The following is a 20,465-nucleotide window of genomic DNA, read 5'->3' as shown; positions in this document are numbered from 1 at the left end:
TCCTCGATAAATCGTCCAATTATTGGAAATAAGTGAACAGACGTGGCCTCAGTTTATTTTTGTCAAGGAATTTGTGACAGATTTTCTAAACCGCACGAGTTGCGATCGCGTTTTATTACACACGATGAATTTATACATCTCAAACGTAACTTTCCATTCTGCGATAATGCCGAAGAAGATGCACGATAAGAGGTACAGAGTGCAAAGCGCGAGCGATATATTTGCGCGGTATCTTAATTGTTGAGAATCGTTGGATTTTGATAGAGTTGCAACTCGCAGCGTCGGCAGCGGTATCGATTGCCAGTGTAGGTCACATGTCTCGCGCCGAATATTTCTCGCAAAACTTGGCTATCTTTCACGATAGCTGCGCACGGCAGTGTATCGTGGCACGCGTGTTTAAAGGTAGCGTTAATTTGCAAACGCAGCACGTGCTACTGCCGCCGTTGCTGCTGGCTGGCTCGAGATGCGCGACCGTCACAGGCGGTATGTATACATCTGATCCATCTTGCACGAATATAATAATGTCCCCGTGGCCGCCGAGGCTCTCTTTCCGTCGAATTCGTGTGCATTATTAGAGTAGCCTACATATAAGTGCACAATCAGCGCCTTCGGTACTCAACTCAAAGTAGCTCACGTGCCTACGTTCGAAGGAACTTTGTTCCTATTTTGACGGACACGGGCTAGAGCTGCTACACGTGCATGTCACGCTTAATTGATTTCGTTGTACATTATATTACTGTATACATACGTATAGCAGCTGCGAAAAAAACTGCAGGTGTAATATATAATAGTCTTTGCGCAAGGAGCTGACAAGGTGTGCGATGTATCTATAACTAGTTCTTTCGAGATCTCGTGTTATTATTATACGCATATATACGTTATATATATTATGTAAGGGGAGCTCTCCCGGCGCGCCGCGATGACGCGCCGCCTGACATTTACAATCTCGTTATCCTCGCGTATAACGCGCGCTCCTCGTTTGCCCCCTTTTCTCCTATATATACGATCCTATCCGCGCGCTCGATCGTCGTAACTATATAATATTACTTGCGGCGTGCCAACATGCCGCGGTTGTAATACAAAGTCGAATAATAAGAGCAAGTCCGCGGCGACGACGATCGAGGTGTGCGTGCAGAGAGAGAGAGAGAGAGAGCGCGTCTATATGCTCTCGCGTCGCCGCACGACTATCGCATCCCGCTCGCAACAACCTCGACGAGCGCAGCACTCTTTCCAGCAGCTTAATTTGCCGTCAAAAGTAATAACGAGTTTAATGGACTTTATGAGAATTAAAATTGCGTTTATTTTTGATTAAGGGTGCGAGTTTTCTCGTGCTCGCTGCAATACGCAGCAGCTAAATCTGATTAGTTTAATGCTTAAAAGCTATATTACAACAACGTTGGCATTTGATTGTTTTTCAACTACTTTAATATGCGAATGAAAATAATAAAGTTTTTCATTCGATTAATGGCGCTTGGTGGCGTACTAATATATATATATGTTGCATACGTTGCCGTAAATTGAAAGAAACCGCATGCGAGCGATAAAAAAAGTTCAAATAATCGCGCTGCATGCGTAAAATCCTCGCCTTGTCTCCAGTCGTCATAAGAGCACTATGACGCTATGTGCTCGTATATCACACACTTGAATATAATCATTCAGATTTACAAAGTCAATTTAATTTAAGCGTCCATTATATCGTGCACAGTCCGCATCATTCACGACGAGCTGCGCGTCGGACACGTCACGTGCGGATTACTCATTATTTATATGTATCTAGGTTCGCTCTACTGCATCTCATACGCCATGTTACCTGTATGTACTTACGAGCTGAGACAAAAATTAGCTCGTCGCTCGAAACTCGGATTAATTCCGCCTAAAAATTAGGATAATTAATTTATTTAATCGCATGGTAAAGTACTTTTTTTTAAGTAAAATCTTAATTTTTTATTCTTTTTCATAAAAACCAGATTTTCATAAAAAAGCTCATCAGTACTCACAGCCCGAATTTAGTTCTCCAAGACAACAAAACTAAAAATCCATTTACAATAAAATAAATTAACAAAATTGATGAAATGATGTAAAAGAAAAATTCAATTAGAAAAAAAAAATTACTGTTTCGTATAGATTAGAGTGAGAGTGCAGGTCACGTTAGCGGCCTCGGTATTAACTGTTCAAACTATATACAAATGAACTCAGAGGTATCAACCAGAATGGAAAAATTCATTTACCACTCACTTTACAGCACACCGCGCGTTCTAAGTGGACAAGAGACATGTTTTATTTCGTGACTTGCTCGAGTCTCCTATGGGAAATTGAATCAACTGGTTCGCGCATGCAAATGTGTGTCAACGTAAACTCTCGAAGGTATACTGTATTGATACGGTTCCTAGGTACAATGCACAGATCGCGTACATAGCGGCTTTATATTAAACGCGTATCGCAGATTCGCGCCGAGCAGACTCACCGCTGCAGCGTCTTCGTGGGGCATAATAAATCACGATAACATTGCTCGTCGTTGAAACGTCGAGAAAGTCAGTAATTAGTGGAATTAATCGTTGTCGCGTCGAGTTAAATTCTTCACGGGAAGCTTTATAACGAACCGTTTCGATCGTACGAGACGTTCGCCAAATCGCATCCAGTATATATGATAGTTTGATGCGGACTCGAACGGACCTCGTTTTCCATCATGTTGAACGAATGCTTCTGTATGTGGGTGAGCCGAATAATGCCGCGCGCACTACTGCAGGCGGAAATAGTCGGGGACTCGAGCCACTGGTCGAAATAGAAGAGAGCCGAGTCCGGATCACACCGGTTATACGCACAAATACACGCGCAACACGCACAATGCCCCTATATATTATTATCATCGTCATCATCATTATTATTATTATAGCTCGCGTGCTTGTGTGTCTTAGAGCATGCAATAAATTTGTGTGTGTGTACACGCAGTCTATGCATTTGTTTAGGAGCCTGGGAGGTGAGCCGTGCATTCTCTCTCTCTCTCTCTCTCTCTCTCTCTGCCGAACGTACATCGGGCAGCCTGCCAAACATCCAACGTGTCCAAAATCCGCCAGCTCCCTGCAGCCTTTTATCTCTCGCTTGGCAAAATCAAGCTCGCATGCGCTCTATATAATATATATGGTTCAGAGTCGAGAGCTAGTCGGCCCTGCGAGTCGCGCGACCATCATATTTATTCGCTTCTCGCGCACGCTTCTACATACATGCAGCTAGAGTAAACAGCTTACACTGGAAAGCAGTACACGTTCCTTCGATGCGATTGTCCAAGAGTATACCAGATCAGCAGCAGCAGCAGCACCCGATCGTGACAGAAAAGCCTGATGATCGTTGGGCGCGAAGCTCTCCAACGACTTGCGCCTTTGTGCCTCGTCTGGGCATGAGCGACACATTTTCCGTTTCTACTGCTGCTGCTTCCGACGCTGCCTGCAAGTTAAACGATACTTTCGATATAAATGGGACAAATTATCTGCGGATAATGGACGCGAACGGTAATTGACATCGAGCGATCGACTACGAGATGTTTACGGAAGTTAAGTCACGAGACATTATCAAATCTTTTCGAATTATTTCTTCGCTCGTGACTCCGACACTTGAGAAGTATCGATGTATTATAGGATCAATTTGCTGAGATGATTTTGCCGGCGTTAATGGTTTATCAGCGGTTCACAGATTTTATGTTTTGATTTTTTGGGAAACTTTAATCAGCTGTAACTCTGGTTCTATAACACTTAAAATTTGTTTAAAATAACCAAATCAAAAGTCAGTTTGTGTTCTTTAAAACTAAATGACAAAAACTGTTAGAAAAACGATGACAATCTAATATTTTCATGTGTTTTATGAATTAAAACCAAATTTTGGGGTTCCGAGAAAATTTCTGTGGCCTTTTCAATCTCTAAACTAGTATAGTATACTTTTAATGCTACAACTATGACCAAAAAATGTTTCAGTTGAGTACGCGAAATGTTTGTTTAAGGTTTTCAACTTAACTCTAGGATTGGTTTTTCGTGTTACGCTAACGATTAAGATGTCCTAAGCAATAAAAAATCAAAAAATAAGCGACACCCTAATGTGCAGGGACGTGACTTCGGACCGTCAACCTTTGCGGCAAGTTTTCATATGCTGCAGTATCATAGTTAAAAGCTCGGCGCTGTCTCAGCAATCTATTTCACCTCGGTTCGATATATTCGCCCGGGTGGTTTTTGGCGTGTAGGCCGGTGGAACATCTCTTGACTTAAGCTGTCCCGAGCGCGCGTCCCAACGACGGAAAACTTCTGCCGACTGCAGCTTAAATTCGGTGATCCCTACTAGGCGCGTACTTGATTTATCCGTTCGATGCAACTCACTCGGCGCTACCCTCCTTCACTCTCTCTTTTTATGCACAGCTCTGTAAAAGGCGCAATGTAGGTCGGACACACATGCCGTGCAGCTTGCGAGCTGACCGTGCGCTGACCGATCAATTGGCGGCCTGCTAGCTTCACAAACTCGGAGCTTGCAAAAAAATATGCAGCCGCTACTATCGAGCGCCGCCTGCGTCCGGGGTGGGGGGGTTCTTTTGAATCAACCGAGCTGTTACTGCTGCTGCTCGGCCCTATACTCGAGATTTGCGTGCTCTTTTTTGGCTTTCTTTCGGTACTACAGAGCTATGTGCGCGCTTGCAGGCCGCTTATGCGACGGAAGCGTGTGCAATTAGCTGACTGCAGCAATAGTTCATACGCAGCTGACTGTTATCAATTCGTCTTCTTCGAAATTATTACGAAGCCGCAAATTAAATTTATAGCATTATTGAACGTTAGGTATTAACTTCACGCGAGACGAGGACTCTTCTTAAGACTATAGCGCACACGCCTGCCTGGCAAAACCGATGATGCACGACCGAACGGCGCTCGCGGTGCAGCCCGCGATGATTACGTAATGCGCCTCATGACTCAGTATATTGTAAGGGGTTAAAAGAAAAAGAAGACGAAAAAGAAGAAGAAGAAGTCGAAGAGTCGAAAGCGAGTGACCGAGGCGGGCGAAGCCTGGAAGAAGGTATAAGCTGCGATAAGTGCATTATGCTTACTCGATTAGCCTAACAGGTTTTGCATATCAAAATGAGAGCGTAACTCGCTTAACGTGCGCGACTGGATGGATGTAGCGTGCAGCCGTGTGCTATGTGCAGATGCATAAATACCTTGTAAAATGCTCGCGGCCAGGCAGCGTCGTCGGCTACGTCGTCCGCGTGCGCTTCGAATTTCTATATACTGTACTATATATGATACGTATAAACGCGTTATGATGCAACGCGGAAGCTCAAGAGAGAGAGAGAGAGAGAGAGAGAGAGAGAGCTTGGCCTGATATAATACGAGTTAACGCGGTTGAGAACTAGCCGCGCACAGCTGAGGACATCGACCCTTAACTATACACTTTTGTATATAATTGACTCGGCTCTAACAATATACGTTTATAATCTATTTGCGATGTGCGTTCTTATTATAGGTCCGAGTAAATAAATAGATAATTTCTGTTGATTTCGGCGCGTCTACCCTTTCAAGTGCGAAAGTATCCCGTGCCGCGCAAGTATAATAGGCGATAGATTCGGGCATCGATTTTTCGCGCGAAAACAAAAGTACTCGTACGGTGCGATGACATGTTGTGCTCTCGCACGTGTCAAACATCCGCTCCGTATTCACCACACAATCGCGTCACACAGCGCTGCTCGATTTACAAGTATGTGTGCCATAATTATCACACTCGCTCCGGTATTTAAGCTTAATATACGCAATCGCTTGCACTGTACGTATGATTTGAGCGAGTGCGTTTGTCATTATCAAAGTGTCTCTGCTGGACGTTTTAATCCCTTCGACTAGAGCAACTGTAACGTATGCACATGCACTACCGCATGACAGTGTAAGTGAGTGAGAGAGACCTACTTTGAGCGATCGGACGCGTGCCAATTATCTGTGATCTCATTTTTCAGTTTACTCCTCTCCCATTGTTTCGCTTTTCAACTCGATCTTTATGACACTGCTATTTAATATACATACGCGGATGTGTATGATTCCGTTGTTTCACTCTGCCGCGATATTTGAATAATCGAATACCTTTGCGAGTTTAGCGTTGCGGTTGCCCCTCCCTCCCATTCACAAATCTTTTCATTTAAATTTTTTATTTCATAAATTAAAATAATCGTTTGATTTTCTTTTTTAGATTGGATGGAAAATGGAGACGCATTTGATGCACACTAACTGTCTAAGGTGAGCAACGAGGCATCATTTTGTTAAAATTAACTGAACGCATATCGTAATTAAACTGTCTTCATCTCGTACTTGATAAGCAATTATCTCGTCGTCGATAATTGTCAAGAGTATGTAGCAATAAGCAACGAGGTGAAAAATGAAGCATGTTAATAAATTGTTTGCTAACGATTATAATACATATACACATAGACGATATTTGGTTAAACACGTTTTCGTTGGCTTTGTTTACAGAAGCGTCAGTTAGGAAGGTCAACATGAGAGGTGAGTATATATATTTTCTATTTAGTACTTTTGTTACGATGTAGCTTGAGGAGCGATGCCGCCGCATAGTAATGATGTTTCAGCGCGCCGCGTCTTCGAACGCATAAACATTTCGTTCGTTGAGTTTGCATAGTAATAGACATTTATTCGTGAATCAAAGCTGTGTTTTTTTCCATTAATTACCGCCGCAAACTCGAAAATAGCTAGCCAACTATCATGCGAAAATGAGTATAGTCCGTGAAAACTTTTCGGCGATGAAGAGTTTCAAATTTTGACTTGAAAATTGCGTAATAAAAGACCAACTTGGTCGTAAAATTTAAGATCACATAAGGTAGAAACTATAGCTTGATCGGTGCAGTTTGATAATGCTCGCGCTCGCACTTTCGCAATGATGAGCTTTCTTTACAGCTCTTAACGGTCGAGCAAAAAAGGTGCGAGCTTATAGCTCGGTGTATAAAAGGTTTATTCATTGTTTCGAGCACCGGCGTATATGTACGCACTTGACCCTCTCTTTCTATTTACACCTCTACACTAAGTGCCGTTGGAATTCTCAATGAATTATTAACGTCGCACTCGTGCGGACTCGTACAAGGTGCGTAATAAAAGCTGGAGACGATCATTTTCTGGTAAAATTATTCGGCAATAATATAATATATTTGAGCTTTAGCAACGCTCGATAATTGGTTTTAGCCACGAATGAAGAATTCATGCATTTTAATTTTTGTACTTTTACTCGTATTCCACGTGTAAAAAATATGTATAGGTTGTTTTCTAAAAAATTATTTTATTGAGTAACGAATGTATGGCTTTTGAAAAAGAGGATAAGTACACTTGTAAAAATCAACTCATTGTGGACAAGATTAATTCTTGAAGACTTGAAATTAATTTATATCATTTTGCAGTTTTACCTAATGCCATCATGGTAAATATATCATGCGGAATAAGGGCCAGAGATTCATTACTTAGCTTGTCAAGGGGTATTGCGACCCTTGATTGGTTTATTGATAAAACGCGTTAACCGTGCTCAAGTCAAAATTTAGCGTTGCACTGGAGTTGAAATGCTGTAATATATTTATTCTTATAGGATCGGCGATCGGAGCAGTGGTGGCGCCGCGACCCAGTCGAGGTCTACTCTGGCGCAGCCTGGCCTTCCTCTTCCTGGTGACGTTCCTCTGGCTGCAGCTGCACGTGATCAATCTGACTAGTCGCGACTGGTCCAATCAAGCCGTTGTCAACGAGAGCCTCTACGCCCTCGTGCCCCAAGAGCTGCACAGGTGAGCCGCGACCCTTCGCCAATCGTCGCGGAACCAGCTTCTTTCGGTACACGCACGCCTAGGCCAAACGAGAGCCCTTGACCCTATTGTTTTTTCTCGCGTACCATTGTTATTTTAGCGAGTGTAGCGCACGTGACAACTACGTTCACGACGGAGCAGCAGCACGCGATGAGCTCGTTCAGTCGAGTGCGCGCGAATTTTACGCGCGCAATCAGCACTTTCTCGTTTATAAGGTATTTGTGTCGGCAAACCACAGAGATGCACTCGGCTTACAAGCGCGGAGGATCGTATTTCCGAAAAATCCCGACGTTACGCACGTACGCGCAATACGAAATACGACTAGGACTTGGAGAGTCCTTCGACGGCGACTGCATATTCAATATATTCCGCAAATGTATTTCTACACGAGAAGCGCGCAAAATGCAGCTAGTAGTGATAGTAGAAGACCTCGTTGGGTCGTTGTCACTCGAGTTGTCAAGCAAAACCACAATCAATATTACACGTGATCGAGGCATACGATATCAAGTAGACGCGAAGAAGAAATGTTATTTATTATGAAAAAATTAAATTAATCAATTTATTAAGATGAAGGTATGAAAGCGTCAACGTAGCCTTTTCAAAAACAAATTTGATAGAATTCTGAGAAAATGTGTTTGGTCATGGTCAGCCTCTTGGCTGAGTTCAACTGCTACAATTTCCGTTGCATCGCGAATGACAGCGTCGCTCTTGCGTATCGACAGGTTTCTCAAAGATCGACGCAGCAATGGATCGGCCAGCGGCGCCGGTGGCGGCCAGGAAGGCGCGCGAGGCGTCAACAGCAGCCTCGGCGCTGGGCCTGGCGACCAGCTGGGCGAGGGCGGCAGCCTGACGGAGCGCGACATCGACCGGATACGGCGCGAGATCGAGCGCGTCAACGCGGAGCAGCGCGTCCTGAACGAGGAGGCCTTCGGGCCCCTGGCCCCGGACGCGCCCGTCATCGTCGTGCAGGTCCACGATCGGCTCACCTATCTGCGCCACCTCATCATCTCGCTGGCCCAGGCGCGCGGCATCGAGCAGACCCTGCTCGTCTTCAGCCACGACGTCTGGAACCCGGACATCAATTATCTCGTGCAGAACGTCGACTTCTGCCGAGTCATGCAGATATTCTATCCGTACAGCATCCAGACGCATCCCGACACTTTTCCCGGCGAGAGCCCCAACGATTGTCCTCGCAACATTCGCAAGGAGCAGTGAGTTCGCTGTAGCATTATTCCGTAATTTATACACTTGTTGACGATACGCATTTACAGGGCCGCGCAGATGGGCTGCACGAACGCCCAGCACCCGGACCTTTACGGACACTACCGCGAGGCCAAGTTCACGCAGACGAAGCACCACTGGTGGTGGAAGGCCAATCGGGTGTTCGACCAGCTGACCGTGACTCGCAACCACACGGGCATGGTGCTGTTCCTCGAGGAGGACCACTACGTGGCCGAGGACTTTTTGCACGTGCTCAGGCTTATGGAGCGCACCTGCAAGCACAACTGCGAGCGCTGCAACGTCCTCTCGCTCGGCACCTATCTCAAGACTTACAACTATTACGCCGACGTTAGCAAAAAGGTCGGTCCATTCACCACCGAGTGCATTTTATCTCGTATCATTTACGACAATATTTGACTGCTCTTACACGACGACTGCGATTTACTCAAACGCAGTGACACAACTTTTTTGTCTCATTAATTTTCAACGTAACAATCGCTATTCGATATGTTTTTTTTTTGTGCCACTCCAACCTAAAGTAACATTTTACTCCTGCTGAGCGAAATGAAAATGTTACTTTAGGCAGAGGGATTCACAAAAAATTGTATTTGCACTTATGTAGCGAAAAAAGAAAGTCTCAGAGCACGTGATTATCAACCTCGGCTTCGCCTCGGATGATAAATTACACGTGCTTACAGGGGCAAAATATACTATTTTATTACTCATGAGTTATATAGTTATACTGAAATTTTTTACTTGAATACTTTTGTCTAAGCCTGAATTTATTGACAGTTATCAGTCATTTACAATTTTATTAGTGAAGCATCCGAGCTCATCGCACACATTGCTTCACAAAAAAACGCTTCTCGAGTAATTTTTTACATAGGTACTCTTTTTATTTTTACACATTTCATACAGCGTGTACAACAAAAAATAGGCTTGAGATATTTTTCAAAAAAAATTTTGCAAGCGCATTAAAGTAAATGAAATGATTTGGGGTACGCAGAAAGAACTGCTGAGGGGTGGGAAAAAGCTGCAAAGTAATGGTGCTGGCGTTATAAGGCTGCACGGACAAGGTATCGCTTTGGCGAAACCCACCCAGCCGATTGTTGCCACTCCTTCTTGGGCCTATCAACTTTTACCTGGCCTATATCAACATTATCAAAAGGTTCACTACATTATCTATCAAGTTTCACAAATTTTTTCATTTATACTTAGACTGCTGTATTACGATAGTGCATTGCATCCTTTAATCTTAGTGGTAGTTGAGAAATATTATTAGCTTTTATAAGATAACTTTTCGAAATATTAGTTATAACCAAAACCGATTTGGATTTATTTTGCATGATTCACCCACTTATACTGAAATATATTTATATAATTATTTGATTTGTACATTTAATAAGTAGATATTATTTTATAATAGCCCATACTTCTTTCGATTACACTTTCATTTTAGTGTAAGCTTCGGCTATTTCTATGGTTTTTTTATTCCTTATCGTAATATTTCTGCTGTTTGTTTGTACTTATGATCAACGTTGCAAATGCATAAAAAACGAGTACACAGTAGAGTACAAACTTGACATGATACATGAAAAAATTATTCTTACATAATTTTTTAGGACCATCGTTGCATGCATTTTTAAGATTTATTTGTAGTTTTGAGTACTTCTCAAACTTTTACTTTTCATAAAATTTCAAAATACTTAAAAAGTTAAAATGAATGAGGTAGCAAATGTTTCACTAGAGCTTTCTGTGTAAGATATTTAATTTTTTCAGGAAAGATAGATCAAATAACTAAGCACACAGAAAATGTGATATTAAAACATAAAAAATTTTGCATACTTTTTTGAAATATATTAATATTATTATTAATGACCAGGGGTAGAAAAATATTCAGATGGTTCAGTGGTATACGCATTGTGCATTAATTAGAGTACTTTACGTTTTCTCAATCAAACACCAAATTAATTCGATAAAACCACAAAAGTAATGAATTTTTTTTAAATTCTCGAAAACGATATGTAAATATGTAACATTGTCCTTTGAAAATCATTCCAGTCGAATCACGTCTACAACGAATTAGTTAGACGATTTTTCATTTTTTTTAAGTATAAAATGAGTGCATTAATCAGATATAAGTAGAAAAGCTTGAGCGACGAGAGAAAAGCATGTCTGATTAGTATGAAGTGAGTACATGAATAATAAAACACTGTAAAAATGTCCACAGGTCGAAGTGATACCTTGGATCTCGAGCAAGCACAATATGGGCATGGCGTTCAATCGGGTAACTTGGATGAAGTTGCGTAGGTGCGCCGCGCAGTTTTGCTCGTACGACGACTACAACTGGGACTGGAGTTTGCAGCACATCGCCCAAACTTGTCTTCCACCGAGTCGCGGGGCCGGCGTTGCGCCCCGACTCGACTCGGGCCTCATCACCATGATGATGCGGGCCCCTCGAGTTTTTCACATTGGCGAATGGTAAACTCCATGGGCATTGGATTATTCAATGACAAGATTCGTGTAACCAATTAGTACCGATGATGACTTTATTATTTGCAGCGGGGTTCACCACAAAAAAGCAAACTGCGAGTCAACGCAGGTCATAGCCAAGGTTCAGAATGTACTGCGGGCAGCTCGTAACCACCTCTATCCGTCGCAGCTGACCCTCACGCTCGCCGCGGTCTCAAAGAAAACTAAGCTGCGCAAAGGCAACGGAGGCTGGGGTGACGTTCGCGACCACGAGCTCTGCCTGAACATGAGCCATCAAAACTCGCCCGGCTCTGCCGAATTGCAGAAGATAATGATGACGCAGCTTGTCTTCAATCTCTAGTCGCGTCTCGAGTGCGGCACGCGCTACACCTCCTGCAAACGGATCTGAATAAGTGATAAAAACCTTAGTGTCGATTGTTACCAACGTATCGCATTATATATTTATGAATTCGTAAAAAAGTACCATGTGAAATACGAGCGAAAAGATCGTTTTATTTGAAAATTCGCCTTGTTAAGTGCAGCAATCGATCGACACAACGTTTATATTACGATCTAACTTTTTAAATAAGATATGCTTGATTTTCTAGTCAATGTGTGTGGCATTGATAAATGGGAGAAATGCAAGGCAGGACGCAGGTGCGTACCCCTGCTTTTAATTATCAGCGACTTTTGTATTTCATTGCTATACGTTTGTGTTCATGTACTAATTGCAAAGACGTTTAACTGCGCCTAACTGGAATTAAATATTGTTTAAACGAGAATATTGTTTTCATCACAGCGTGCGGGAAAATTTTTAAATCGACTTCCTGCATTCGATGATGAAAAATACTATACGTAATTGAGGCAGTTGTTAATCTTGCACTCCTGTCAATGCAACCCTCGTTATGCTCGGGCGGCAAACTAACACTCTTGCAAGATAGACAACCAACCGCTTCATTTACGTAATGTACTATTTACAGTGCTATATTATTGAAGCAATTATTCAATTCAAACAAGCCGTCGCTACGAAAATAATCATTGTATCCTTTGCAGGCAGTACTTTTTTGAATGCAGAACGAGAAGCGTTGGGCATTTTTTCTGTGATTAGAATGTTTTATAACAATCGTATGTTGTTGCAAAAATTCAACAAAGTCATGTTAATAATATTGCACACATATTGTACATATTGCATCTAAACATGTCAAATTATGTTGACATATTGATGCGTTCATTTTTAAATTGGCTCTAACAACTTTTTAGCCAAATTAATGCTTGTTAATAGTAATAACAAGCGCTTTTTCGTGCGTTTGTAATTTAGCGTATTAAAAGTTAATAAATAATGAATTATACACAAATAGCCGATACTGATTCATGTCAAGCTACTGAAAATATTACTTAAAAACATTAAATTACAAAAAAATCGTGTAATATACTTTACACGCGTATATTTCATCTTTACATTATCTTTATGGCTTTTGATAAAAAAGGTATTGTTAGATCTACTTGTTCTCCAATCCCAATGTAAACATCAACTTATATATTTTATACAGGTGGATCAAAATCGGATTTGTAAACCTGAAAGTATTTGCATTTACAAAAAAACTAATATTGGTTGAATATTATGTAATATATTTTATTTACGTTGACTCGTGTTATAAAGCGCACATTTGATTCACTTTTAATTTATATCCGAGTTGATAAGATTTAACTTACTAAGTGCGATGTCTTAGTATGAAAATTGTTACGTTTATATTCCATTATTTGTACAGAATATTTTTGCTCTTTATTAAATAAGACGAAGAAATAGCTAACGTATTATTTAACTATTATATTGTGAATAAAATCTTTATAATTAATTCAAACCAATTTTCGGATTCAGAAAGCATTTTTCAAATAAAATTTGATCAACTATAATTGTAAATATAATTTAGCAGTCTACAGTTTTATAACTGCATTTAAATAAAAATATTAAAACACGAATAAAATTAGTAAGTCTGATTGAATGAATAAGAATTGAATTTCATTATTTTTTCACCTTTATAATACAGTAGGGTCCTTAAATAATTTAAATCCCGTTCACGACAGTAGGATCCGTTTATTGTAAACACAACGGGACGCAAAAATTTGATTCCGCAGGCCGGTTGAAAACGAAGTTGTGAAAAGTTAACATGAAAATATTACACGAACGTAGGACAATTCATTTAAAATCCAATTATCAGCACTATTTGTATTAGCTTCAGCTGGCTCCTCGTAAGGATTTCGAAAAACAATATTTTCAATCTAAAGCTATCGAAAATTATTTATACATTTGATAGAAATTGACTTGGAAAGAGATGATACTATATAGTGTTTGTAAGCAGTAGCACCATTTCGGTTTAAGCTCTTGATAAGGAGGAATATTCACTTCGGCCAGCTTACCTCACATGCCAACACCCCCCGCTGTACTCTACATTTTTTGTCACTCAATTCAACGAACCACTTTTTAAAAATTTTTTGTACATCTTCGTTTTTTGAGCCTTTTTTTCTTTCGCAATTTCAAGGTGACATTTGTGTTCAAGCCATTTCGAAATCTTGACGATCTTTAAGCTCTAAATCGAAAATCGAAAAACGGCTTTATGGGAACATTAATTTTGTTGCTCTCAATAGCTGGTAAAAATTTCAGCTCATTCCACCGACCACATTTCCCTGAAAACGTGTTCGAAATTTGCACCCGTTTTCTCGGCTTGAAATTTTCAAACACATTTTCCGGGAAATCTGGTCGGTGGAATTAACTCAAATTTTTACCAGCTATTCATAGTAACAAAATGAAGGTTCCCATAGAGCCGTTTTTCGATTTTCGATTTAGAGCTTAAAGATCGTCAAAATTTCGAAATGGCTTGAACACAAATGTCACCTTGAAATTGCAAAAGAAAAAAAGGCTCAAAAAACGAAGATGTACAAAAAAATTTTAAAAAGTGGTGTAAATTTCAAACACGTTTTCAGGGAAATGTGGTCAGTGGAATGAGCTGAAATTTTTACCGCAGCTATTGAGAGCAACAAAATGAAGGTTCCCATAGAACCGTTTTTCAATATTCAATTTAGTAAAAAATATATATATTTTGCAACTCTGTGAGGTACAGACCTCCTTATTCAATACAGCAGTTAGGTTGCACTGCTTTGTTGCGGAGCATGGGCATATCGCCTGAAACTATGGTAAGCGTCATTTTCTTACAACAAATGCTTATAGTAAGTGCTCAAATGTCAGAGCCTTGACCACAATTTTTACCGACCGAGCACAGAAAATGTATATTTTCGTAACTTTTTTTCCAGGCTGATATTCGAAAAACGGCTCTGTGGAGCCCTCCATATTGTTGCTGCGAACAACTGTGACAAATTTCAGCCAATTTCATCGGATAGTTTTCCCGGAAAACAGGATCAAAATTTTTTATGCTGCAAACAGTAATCAAAATTTTTGATCCTGTTTTCCGGGGAAAAATATCCGATGAAATTGGCTGAAATTTGGTGCAGTTAGTCACAGCTACAGTACGGAGGGCTCCACAAAGCCGTTTTTCGAAAATCGGTCTAGTAAAAAAGTTGTTTCAATTTACATTTTTAATGCTCGGTCGGTCAAAATTCGGGCCAAGGCATCGCCTTAAAAAAGAATAGCGAGCACAGCGGTCACAGCGAGGAACAGTGACGCTACTGTTCCTCGCTGTGTTCACAGCTGTCAGCGAAGTGTCATCTGCTGTGTTTACATTTTGATAACCTTACCAAACGTACTTAATTTGAAAATGAGTAATCATAATTATTGCTCTGGCTCAAATCAAGTTCAAGAATGTGAAAAATATGAAAAAAATGAATCTGTAGAGTTTGATGTGGCTTTGGGAACAAAAATAAAAAACTATCCATGCATCTATTCAAAGTCAAACAAAAAGGACAACAAGGATAAAATTTCAACAGCCTGGCTCACTATCGCTAGCGAACTGGAAAAGTCTGGTAAGTTTTATAATTATTCTTTTGAATTTTATAAAACATTACACATAGTTTACTCTAGTGTTTATTGATTTATTTTGTAGTCGACCAGTGTCAAAGTCGCTTCGTGAGGCTCAGGCAATACTACTCAAAAGAGAGAACAAAAAAAGCACAGGGAATAGCAATTAACAAGTATGAATATTTAAGTTACCTGGAACCTTACATGTATACCAGAAGGTAAAATGAATACTTTTTTTATTAGCATTTAAAAAAGAATTTAACATTAATTAATTGAACTTTAATTTTTAGCTCCAAAAAACCAACTAAAGCTGCTATCAAATCAAATTCTTCTGATAAGGTAGAAGATGAGAGGGTACAAGAGGAGATGATAGAAGAGTCTATTGCTGAATTGCCTCAAACTTACCAGACTTCCCAGAACAATAACAACTTGTTAGACGTTTATGAAACAGATTTAAATGTATCATCACCGCCTGTACTAGAAGAATATTCAGATACCGAACAAACTCAATCTAACAAGTCAACTGAAGTTACTGATAAGTCAATTGAAGACATACGTAAGGTGAATATATTTTATATATTATATTTACTAGTATTAAAAATTATTATAATTATTAAGGTGATGCCTTGGCCACAATTTTTACCGACCGAGCACAGAAAATGTATATTTTCGTAACTTTTTTTTCAGGCTGATTTTCGAAAAGCGGCTCTGTGGAGCCCTCCGTATTGATGCTGTGAACAACTGCACCAAATTTCAGGCAATTTCATCGGGTAGTTTTCCCGGAAAACAGGATCAAAATTTTTTATCCTGCAAACGTTATTCAAAAATTTTGATCCTGTTTTCCGGGAAAACTATCCGATGAAATTGGCTGAAATTTGGTGCAGTTATTCACACCTACAATACGGAGGGCTCCACAGAGCCGTTTTTCGAAAATCGGTCTAGTAAAAAAGTTATTTCAATATACATTTTCCGTGCTCGGTCGGTAAAAATTGTGGCCAAGGCATCACCTTAATGTATATATATGGCCGATTCTCTGTGAAATGGAATGGCCAAAAAAATTTTTTTTCTGCAAATATGAAAAACTTGCTGTTCCCGATGTCAGAAATGTCCCCAAATTTTATTAGAATTTTTGGGACCATCTATCACTCTTTTTCAGGGGCCCGAAGTTGGCCATTTTAGGGTTTTTTTGAAATTCATGAAAAATCACAAATATTAAAATAATTCCTGGATTAAAGTAGAATGATTCAAAAGTAAAAGTGCCCAGCAACTTTTTTGTTGGAAATTGTCCAAATTTTCAGAAAAAAAATATGCCAAAGTGATTGGAACAATCTAGGTAAATGTAAAGCAAAAAAACTGCAAAAAAAACATAAAACAAGAAATCTACTCGAGTTCGAACCGGACTTTCATTTCCTAAACTATGTAAAAAGCTTCCCAAAGATGTCAACTAATGCCTGATAAAGTTTTGTAATGGGTCTTAAAGTTTAACGCAATGTAGACAACAATGTGTGGCGAAAAACATGCAAAAAAGGCCTGAAAATGGCTGTTTTTGGTGATTTTAGGCATTTTGGGCCTATTTTTGACCTTTTTTGCATGTTTTTCGCCACACATTGTTGTCTACATTGCGTTAAACTTTAAGACCCATTACAAAACTTTATCAGGCATTAGTTGACATCTTTGGGAAGCTTTTTACATAGTTTAGGAAATGAAAGTCCGGTTCGAACTCGAGTAGATTTCTTGTTTTATGTTTTTTTTGCAGTTTTTTTGCTTTACATTTACCTAGATTGTTCCAATCACTTTGGCATATTTTTTTTCTGAAAATTTGGACAATTTCCAACAAAAAAGTTGCTGGGCACTTTTACTTTTGAATCATTCTACTTTAATCCAGGAATTATTTTAATATTTGTGATTTTTCATGAATTTCAAAAAAACCCTAAAATGGCCAACTTCGGGCCCCTGAAAAAGAGTGATAGATGGTCCCAAAAATTCTAATAAAATTTGGGGACATTTCTGACATCGGGAACAGCAAGTTTTTCATATTTGCAGAAAAAAAATTTTTTTGGCCATTCCATTTCACAGAGAATCGGCCATATATTTGTGTGCAGATGAAAGAAATTTCACAAAAAACTTCCAATCATGAGAGTGGTAATACGCAAGCTGACAACAAAGCTGTAAGAGATATCATCGTTCATCGCTTACAAAGATTCAAGTGCACACAAAAGAAAAATGAATTTATAATGAAAGTGATGGAAATATTATTTAAATAAGGACGTACCTTGCAGTGGGTGACCAAAGTTTGTGGTGTCAGTTTAAATTATTTGTTAATATTATTGAACAGAAGTGCATGTGAACTTACACAACAACAATAATAATCATTCACATTTATTTATAAGTTTGTGGTATCAGTTTAAATTATTTGTTAAGGTGATGCCGAAGCCTCAATTTTGACCGACCGAGCATTAAAAATGTAAATTGAAATAACTTTTTTACTAGACCGATTTTTGAAAAACGGCTCTGTGGAGCCCTCCGTATTGTAGCTGTGAATAACTGCACCAAATTTCAGCCAATTTCATAGGGTAGTTTTTCCGGAAAACAGAATCGAAATTTTTGATTACTGTTTGCAGGATAAAAAATTTTGATCCTGTTTTCCGAGAAAACTATCCGATGAAATTGACTGAAATTCGTCGCAGTTGTTCACAGCAACAATACGGAGGGCTCCACAGAGCCATTTTTCGAAAATCAGCCTGGAAAAAAAGTTACGAAAATATACATTTTCTGTGCTCGGTCGGTAAAAATTGTGGCCAAGGCATCACCTTAATATTATTGGAGAAAAGTGCATGTGAACTTATAAATAAATGTGAATGATTATTATTGTTAAAATAGTTGGTTGATTAAAGTAATTTCCAAAGTTTATGTAAATACTATGTATATTTTTATTGCATATATTCTGAGTGAACTATTAAATTATATTTGTGTATAAAATATGTGCACACATTATAACTATTGATTGCAATCTTCAATCGGATTCTGAGTCATCATCATAAACTAATCTCATTAATTGTTTTTTTTTCTTTTTAGCAGTTTTAGGGCTGAATTGATGTAATGCAGCTATAACAAGTTGACCAATGGATGCATTGATGTCTTCTGTATTTTCTTTTTCAGTTGGTGGATTAGATAATTGTTGTATAATGCCAGATAAGCTTGCATTGACATTATTAAGTGCAATCTCTGCTGGGTTCTGGGACTGCTTTCGTTTATTTTTTTTTAAATGCTTTGGTTCTCTCTCTTCAATTGAGCAGTCTTTAACATTTGAAAATGGTCTACACAGAAATACATTCAATTAATAGAAAAATGAAGACACTATATTTAATAATATGTACATACTTTCTTGAGGTTGATTTACTGGAAGTGAAATTGTTGATGTAGTCATACCATATCCATTTTTTGCGTGTAGAAGCACCAGCTCCACTTCTATTTTCTTGTTCTTGGAGAAGTTTCTCTTCGTTAAACTTTCTCTTCAAGCATTCCCATTTTGCATTACAATTTGTAACTGAAACATTGTTGTAAACAAGGATTAAATAAATAAACTGCCACATTGAGTTGTTTTAGAATGTAAATAATATACGTCTGCATATACCTGTATCTCCTAGAATAGCTGCAACTTCTTGCATGGCATTATCTTTCACATCTATCAGATGGTATTCTCTACACCTTCTGTTCCACAAACACTCCCTATCTTTAATGAGGTCTAAAAACAATTCATCTCCTTCCTTTTGAATTACCTCAATATCTTCAATATCTTCGCCATTAAACATTGTTAATAATAAGGAAATAAAAAGAATAGACCCTGAAGAGATTTGGACTATGATAAAGTCGGAGTGAAAAATCACACAAACAGTTGATCCTCGACTGTTTGAATTTCGCGAAAAGATGCTGCATACGCTATCATACATAAGATAGAAAGCAAAGGATATATGTATGCATATTCTTCTGAGGGCGCGCAAAATTCAAATTCTATAAATTTTTTACACAAAAAGTACAAATTTTATCTTTTTAATTGTTAAATTTAAATTATAATTGTACGCGTAAAATACAAATTGTCGAAAAAAGATTGGGACAGGGTATTGCATGAAATAATATGTAGTTCATAGTTTTCACATAAATTAGTTTTATTAAATAATACCTCCATAGGCACCTCTAGTAACAATCTCTCGCTGCCAAGGAAGTTCTCCTTCGGGGCTATTGAAATATTCCTTGAGACTTTCCCTCATGGCATAAGCTTCTTTAGTTCTAATATTTCTTGAAGTATTTAAAGTAGATCTATGAGTCATGCAAGCATCAATGTCAACTTCATTTCGCCAATGTCCTTCCATTAAATTTCCATCGGTATTAGTAGTATCGACAAATGATTCTGGGCAGTACATCTGACGCACTGATTTCTGAGTTCTAGACATTAAAAAATTATGCAGGCATACAGTTGCAATAATGATTTTTTCAACATCCTCTGGTTTGAATGCTATTGGTTTACTAGCTAGAACCTTCCATCTAGCTTGTAATATTCCAAATGCATTTTCTATACATCTACGAGCTCTTGAAAGCCTGTAATTAAATACTTTTTCCTTGTATTCAAGGTTCCTTCCAGGGTAAGGTCGCATCATATTTTTGCTCATTCCAAAAGCTGCATCTCCAACAAAATAATGTGGCGATTTTTCATTACTGCCAGGAAATTTTTTGCATTCTGGAGGAATATTTAAGGTACCTTCAGTTAAAGCTTTACCAATATTGCTCCGAATGAATACGCCACCATCGCTTTCAGAGCCACAAGCTCCAATATCTACACATGTGAATTCATACCGATGGTTGCATATAGCCAAAAAAACAATACTATTGAATTTTTTGTAGTTGAAGTACAAAGATCCGCTGTTATTTGGTGCAACAATAGGCACATGCATTCCATCAATTGAACCAATACAATTAGGAATGTTCCAAAATGTTTTA

At 39.1% G+C, this 20,465-nt stretch overlaps 2 protein-coding genes across 10 annotated transcripts in view; both read left to right on the top strand.

The window, feature by feature from the left end:
• Positions 1 to 13,175, top strand: part of LOC106651122 (alpha-1,6-mannosyl-glycoprotein 2-beta-N-acetylglucosaminyltransferase) — a 28,512-nt gene extending 15,337 nt beyond the window's left edge. The window contains exons 1-9 of one of the 9 annotated variants that reach the window (XM_023461872.1): positions 2,346 to 2,364; positions 6,205 to 6,251; positions 6,486 to 6,515; positions 7,600 to 7,789; positions 8,530 to 9,018; positions 9,079 to 9,388; positions 10,035 to 10,196; positions 11,259 to 11,509; positions 11,591 to 13,175. In XM_023461872.1, the coding sequence (XP_023317640.1) occupies positions 6,509 to 6,515; positions 7,600 to 7,789; positions 8,530 to 9,018; positions 9,079 to 9,388; positions 10,035 to 10,196; positions 11,259 to 11,509; positions 11,591 to 11,861 (1,680 nt within the window). In that variant the 5' untranslated portion in view covers positions 2,346 to 2,364; positions 6,205 to 6,251; positions 6,486 to 6,508 and the 3' untranslated portion in view covers positions 11,862 to 13,175. Of the gene's footprint in view, positions 1 to 2,345; positions 2,365 to 5,491; positions 5,909 to 6,204; positions 6,252 to 6,485; positions 6,516 to 7,599; positions 7,790 to 8,529; positions 9,019 to 9,078; positions 9,389 to 10,034; positions 10,197 to 11,258; positions 11,510 to 11,590 lie in introns of those variants that run through there. The other 8 variants (XM_014369490.2, XM_014369493.2, XM_023461871.1 and 5 more) reach the window with 8 other exon arrangements.
• A 2,065-nt stretch (positions 13,176 to 15,240) lies between these two features.
• Positions 15,241 to 17,937, top strand: LOC106651005. Its single transcript, XM_023461888.1, has 4 exons — positions 15,241 to 15,475; positions 15,556 to 15,688; positions 15,761 to 16,031; positions 17,573 to 17,937. Exons 1-4 carry the CDS (start codon positions 15,271 to 15,273, stop codon positions 17,732 to 17,734), a joined length of 771 nt encoding a protein of 256 aa, XP_023317656.1. The 5' UTR covers positions 15,241 to 15,270; the 3' UTR covers positions 17,735 to 17,937.
• The last annotated feature ends 2,528 nt before the right edge of the window (positions 17,938 to 20,465 follow it).

This window comes from Trichogramma pretiosum, unplaced genomic scaffold (assembly GCF_000599845.2).
Source record: "Trichogramma pretiosum strain Unisexual culture from Peru unplaced genomic scaffold, Tpre_2.0 scaffold67, whole genome shotgun sequence".
NCBI lineage: Eukaryota > Metazoa > Arthropoda > Insecta > Hymenoptera > Trichogrammatidae > Trichogramma > Trichogramma pretiosum.
Note: the sequence above shows the minus strand (reverse complement) of the source record. Positions and strands in the feature narration are given on the sequence as shown.

What these genes read in the sequence shown, in the direction of transcription:
- LOC106651005 (XM_023461888.1), top strand. Translation starts at nt 15,271, where the DNA reads ATGAGTAATCATAATTATTGCTCTGGCTCAAATCAAGTTCAAGAATGT. An exon ending in CCTTACATGTATACCAGAAG is followed by an intron (nt 15,689 to 15,760) that starts GTAAAATGAATA and finishes TTTAATTTTTAG; the next exon opens with CTCCAAAAAACCAACTAAAG. An exon ending in CAATTGAAGACATACGTAAG is followed by an intron (nt 16,032 to 17,572) that starts GTGAATATATTT and finishes ATTTGTGTGCAG; the next exon opens with ATGAAAGAAATTTCACAAAA.